The sequence below is a fragment of the Diabrotica virgifera genome, chromosome 6, assembly GCF_917563875.1.
Source record: "Diabrotica virgifera virgifera chromosome 6, PGI_DIABVI_V3a".
In the NCBI taxonomy this organism is placed as follows: domain Eukaryota; kingdom Metazoa; phylum Arthropoda; class Insecta; order Coleoptera; family Chrysomelidae; genus Diabrotica; species Diabrotica virgifera.
Window position 1 is genome coordinate 144,744,022 of NC_065448.1, and position 6,000 is coordinate 144,750,021.

A 6,000-nucleotide genomic window follows, 5' to 3' on the forward strand; every position below is an offset into this window, starting at 1 on the left:
AGATTTTTTTATTTAGAATATAATTTAATTATAACCTCCTATTTTTGTCGGAAAAATGGTTGTAAATAAAAAAATTCCAAGAAATTGACATCTTCGGCGCATCCGACTGCGCATATGCCCCGTGAAAATTGTCCGACAAGGATACCACATTATTGTAAAAAGGTTTTATGGTAGACTCTTTTAAAATTAGCCATGTGGTAATAAATTTATTATTTTCATAAATTTGACATATTTAGCTTGGCCGACGCCTCATATGGCCCAATATTTTTGTCCGAAAAATTGATTTCGCTGTTTATAAATATGATAAAAACCATTGATTAAAATAAAATGACCAATGTGGTTATAGTCCATTGAAATGTTCAATTTTTTATTCCATACCTTGCATTTGTTAGAGGAGTCTATTTAATTTTTTTAATGTGTAGGGGGGATAAGTAGAAGCTTAAGTTCAAGTTTGTGGGGTCACGACCCTTGTCCCCCGGCCACCATCTTGGAAAACGGGTGCAAAGGGGTTTCGCGCTATATCTCGTAAACTACCAACCCCACCGAAAATCTAATTAAACGTCAAATGTAGCAAATTCAATTTTCTACAATTTTGTTTCTATTCCTTTTTATGGTCAAGTGACCAACAAAAAAGATATAAACAAAAATAAGTAAAAATTGTTTAACAAATTTCCTTTTGGAGGTTATAACTTTTTTGTAGTTCATTTTACAACAAAAATAATATTATAGCAATTTTGTAGAGGATTCTTCAGCGAACAATTTCCACTATAAAGGTGTTTAAGTCTATTAATACATCTAGGTTTCACAGCGCTCCAAACTTGATCAGATTCTGGAATGCTCATAGGGTTACAATAAAACAAAACGTTAGGCCTAGTTTTCTATCTTAATATTTTTATATTCATACAATTTATTATGATCTTAACATTCCTATGCTATTAATAATCTATTTTTGACCTTTCTGCCCACTATAAAACTTAGAACCCTAAACATATATAGAAAATGCCCAAGAAGTTGTTTAAGGACAAATTCGCCGCTCCAGAAGAAGAATGGAACCGTAAAATGCAAAATTCTTCAGAAAAACAAAAAACGATTTTTAAATATTTAAAATAGGGATTAAATGAAGAGTAATCAGTAATCGTCCAGGAGCCTCGGTGTGGCGTTTGTTTTTTGACAACGATGGTTTTTATTTTCAGCGACATTGGTTCGAATTTCATTATCTTAATTTAATCGCCCCATTTTCAACCCTATCTACAGTTGCGTCATTATGCATCTGAAAAAAAATCTAACATAGCTCGTATTTCAGTAACGACGCAACCACACGCAACTACCCTATAGTGGCTCAGCACATTTTTACAGTTCGGTCTTTTTGTATCATCTTTATATAGTACTTTAGAAGTTAATTGCGCAGCAAACAGGAATTGACAAAATTTGCAATTACGCCATTTTTCTTCCGTATCGGACTGAATATCTGCTTGATATTACCTTTAGTATTATAATTTATCCTAGGTGGCACAGTAGTCGGCCCCCCTCTACTTTTAACTTATTCTTAGAGTTGTGCTACCTATATCACGTGCAGTCGTATTAAAAATTGTGAAAAGTATTTTGAGTTTTATACTATTGAGAGTCTTGTGGGTAAAATTTATATTTTTGTGATAAGATAAGCATTTTGTGTTTTTTGTAAGAGCGCATCATAAGTGGTGGTTATTTTATTTGTTAGAAACTCTAGGGAAAATTATTTGTCAGTAGGAAAGTCGAGCCATCTTCACTCACTGTTGTCGGTGAACGTTTTTCGTCTCTTTATATGGCGGACATAAAGACGATTCTCTGGAAACTCTGAGATACAAACGATTCGCTAAAATAGTGACAAAAAATGAATTTAATCTCTTCTCACTTCTCACTTAATCCAAACTTCCAAGCCTCCAGTACCCCCAAGCTTATGAAATTCATCTTTAGCAGATGCAATGGAAACATGTGGTTGCCGAAAAGCAGACCTCTAATGTTCAGTAGTGTGCCTCTTTCGTGGTGGTGAAAGTTGCAGCAACATCGTGGACATATCAACATTAATTATTGAAGAAAATATATTGGTAGATGAATTACTGACAATGACGCCAACTCTAACTCTCATTGTACCACAAAAATTCACCTCGGATACTGATTCAAATCTTTCTTGACTCGCAGCCTGGACCATCGAAAAAAATGAAAAAATAATAACTATGATAGATTTTTTCCAACATATAATAATAAATAATATTATTTTGTCCGTGGATTAGGCCTATCAAGGATACCACACAAAAAAACGCGCCTCCAGACTCTACCTCATATGTGGCCGGTAAAAGGGTCAAAAATAGCTTAATAATAAAATAGGAATATTAAAATCATAATAAATAAATACCTATATAGACAGAAAAGTAAGCCCAAGGTTTTGTTTTTATTATATTCCTACGAGAATTCGAGAATCTGGTTAAGTTTGGAGCGCTGTAAAACCTAGATAAGTAAATAAAATTTAACCACTTTATGGTGGAAATTGTTCGTTGAAAAATCCTCTATAAAATCGCTATAATGTTATTTTATTGTAAAATGAACGGAAAAAAAGTTATAACCTCCAAAAGGAAACTTCTTGCAAAACTTTCTCTTATCTTTTTTTTGGTCACTTGACGATAAAAAGTAGTACATATAAAATTGTAGAAAATTTAATTTCCTACAGTTTATTTGTAATTAAATTTTCTGTATGGTTGCTAATTTAGGAGATACCGCGCGAGATCCCTTTGCATCCCTTTTTCCAAGATGGCGGCCGGGGGACAAGGGCGGCGACCCCAAAAACTTGAACTTAAGGTACTACTGAACCCCCTTACACATTAAAAAAATAAAATTGACTCCTCTAAGAAATGCAACCCTAAATGTAACATTTCAATGGACTATTCTTGTTCTCATGATCATTTTTCAGTGCGTCACAGTTTTTCGATTTCTCTCTAATGCATTAAGTTAGATGAGACGGAAAAAGCGGTAGCTCCGTGATTAAACACAAAAATAATGCAGCATTACAATGGTTATATACATAAGATGTCTATTCCTAACCTACGTTTGATTCGTTGATATTTAGAATGCGCGTTTTTTCTAGCCAATCAAATACTCGTGTTACGAACATTTGACGAAAACTTCGTCCATTTTGGCCATTTTTTAGAAGTGTCAAAGAGTCAAGTGATGGTTATTATTCAGGTCAGTATTTTGTGTACCTGTCATTTTGAAATTTCGAATTCGACTTCCCTTGTGTTTCACAATGTTTTTGTGCATTATTTTGTGTTTTGGTTTAGAATTTAGTTCGTTAAAAGTTAGTCATTGGCGTGAGGAGACTAGAGACATTCGAGATGTACCGAAAAATGCTAAAAATCTCATGAGTAGATAGAATAGCCAACGTGGAGGTAATGAGACTTACGCATAGGGAACGAGAAGAACTAACAAATAAGAAGAAAACTGAGATATATGGGACATGTAATGAGAGACGTATATCTAATACTCCAGGTCATTATGCAAAAAAAAGATCCATAGTAAGGAGACGTAACTCATGGCTGAAGAACCTTAGGAACTGGTTTGGATGTAATAACAATGAATTATTTAGAGCCGCGGTTTCAGAAATAAAGATCGCTCTGATGATTGCCAACTTTTGAAGCGGAGACAGCACCTAGAGAAGAAGATAATAACACAGTTTATGGATAGTTTTGTGTCATTTTTTAATGTTTCCATATTTATAAATTTAATTAACAATATTGTTTACTTTTTAATTTTATTCCCCTTTGTGTAAAAATCAAATCTAGAGATAAATATTATTATTTTGTCCGACAGAACTTCCAATTGATTTGTTACCCTTTCATTAAACTCTCATGCAAAAATCAGACTGCTATTACTAACCAATATGATTCCTAAATTACTTATTAGTTTAATTCCACAAGCTTTTCACCTATGGCGAAGTACGATTCTGGCATCTGTCAGATTCGTCAATAATTACATGAAATAAGTCTCGACACACCCAATACAGTATGTGACGTCATAATTAATGACGCACTGAAAAATGATCATGAGAACAAGAATACTATAAATTTTTTCTTGCATAAAATTGACAACTTCGTGACAGCTTAACAGACAAACGCCCCACTACCATAATGCATCAAGCTTCAAATTTGTCCGACTCCTCCCAAATAACAAGTACAAAAGTTTCGACGGTGTGGTCAAAAATAATAATTTTATATGTGGGCCCAAGGCTTATTACACTATCTAGCTAAGGAAAGCTCGCAACAGAAGATCAAGTGAATAAAGCAAACAAAGCCACAGGTTGCGTGAATGAAACAATATGGAGAAATAAAAACATCGGAAAAGAAGTGACAGGCAGAATTTACAAAAGAGTCATCAGACCAATAATGACATACGCGGCAGAAACAAGATAAAGAAAGGACAAAAATAATGCTAGAAAAGCAGAGATGAAAACCCTTTGAAAAATCGATGGTAAGACACTACGGGATAGAAACTATGGGACATACGACGGAAATGCAAGGTGGACAACATTAATCACTGGGTAAGAGACAGAAGAGTAAGACAACAAAAAATAGGGTAGTAAGGATGGCGAGATACGGTTGCCAATAGGAAGACGATCAGCGGAAAGACAACGAAAACAATGGAACGACAACTTAGTGGAGGCACAGAGTCAAGTCTTCACAAAAAGAAGAAGAAAATAAGAAGACACAAACGAAATAGACGATGAAATGACGATTACATACATATTGAAGTGGCACATTTATTTATTGTAGGTTAAATCTTACATCACATATAAATTGTTAGAAATGTCACTATTTTTATATTTTTTAAATCTTTAAAAATATTTCAGTACATGGAAGTATTATAGAATATAAAGCTAGAAAAATATATAAAGCTAGAAGTATTATAGAATGTAACATTCAACCTAACTAAAATGTTACAAGAGTAGGTATTTGTTATGTGACTAATTTTTAAAATGGCAGTTTAAATTGTCAAATTAAAAATACAAAATATCATTAACATAGCTAGAAGTATCTTATAAAGAAGAATAGTTTGATATATACTTACGTTATAAAAACTGTCAGGGGAATCCAGATGCCAAATAAAATTGGAAATATATATATTTTTGTAAATGCCATTGCTGTTCTTTCTCAGATTGGGTTTTGCTAATAAATTTCACCAGGATGACTACTGCAAGCACATTAACTTATTGAAAATTGATAAATTCTAGTATACATATTTTTTAAACCTGTGGAATATTTAACCTAACGATTCAAATCATTTTTTAATGGTTTTCTAATATTCTTCGTTTGGAGTTACCTATATGTTTAAAATTATTGTTTGTGAATTAATCGGTCGGATATCCGACAGAGGTCAGATAAGGAATATTACACTCTTGATTTAAAAGGAAAATTTTATTCTCGTAGAAAAATAGGTAAATCACCTTTATTCATGTCATAATATTTTATATTGTATACATTGCGTTACTATGGTTTTTCAACTTGATATTGGGAATCGTTTATTTTCCACGTTAATACAATTAAATCTTATCTTGTTATAAGAAAATTAACTAAACGTGTGTATTTATAATTTATTTGTAAGGTAAAATATTACAAATTAAATATATCTACGTTTTAATAGACCAGGTCAATTGGAAAAAAATAGATCGATTTTTTAATACAACACTTACCGACTCCCTTACTTATCGTTTCTTCTTCTTCTTAGTGCTCTTCTCAATGGAGGTTGGCTACTACAATTGCAAACTCTTCTCTGTCTTCAGCTGTTCTTATAAGCTGTTCAAAATTTACCGCTGCCCATTGTCGGATGTTTCTGAGTGACCATAGTCTTTTCCTTCCTACTCATCTCTTTCACTCGATCTTTCTTTTCACTATAAATTGAGCATATGTTTTTCTAACTTTCACTGCGTTGAAAAGTTGTCTTTCCTTGTCTATTCTATGCAGCACTTCTTCGTTT

The 6,000-nt window shown here is 32.9% G+C and overlaps 1 protein-coding gene across 2 annotated transcripts in view; it reads right to left on the bottom strand.

Annotated features, from left to right (window-relative positions):
* The window catches only part of LOC126886907 (DNA damage-regulated autophagy modulator protein 1-like), a 110,952-nt gene extending 105,470 nt beyond the window's left edge, over positions 1–5,482 (bottom strand). Inside the window, exon 1 of one of the 2 annotated variants that reach the window (XM_050654059.1) lies at positions 5,095–5,482. In XM_050654059.1, coding sequence (XP_050510016.1) covers positions 5,095–5,165 — 71 coding nt within the window. In that variant the 5' untranslated portion in view covers positions 5,166–5,482. The remainder of the gene's footprint in view (positions 1–5,094) is intronic. The other variant, XM_050654058.1, reaches the window with a different exon arrangement.
* Between the last annotated feature and the right edge of the window lie 518 nt (positions 5,483–6,000).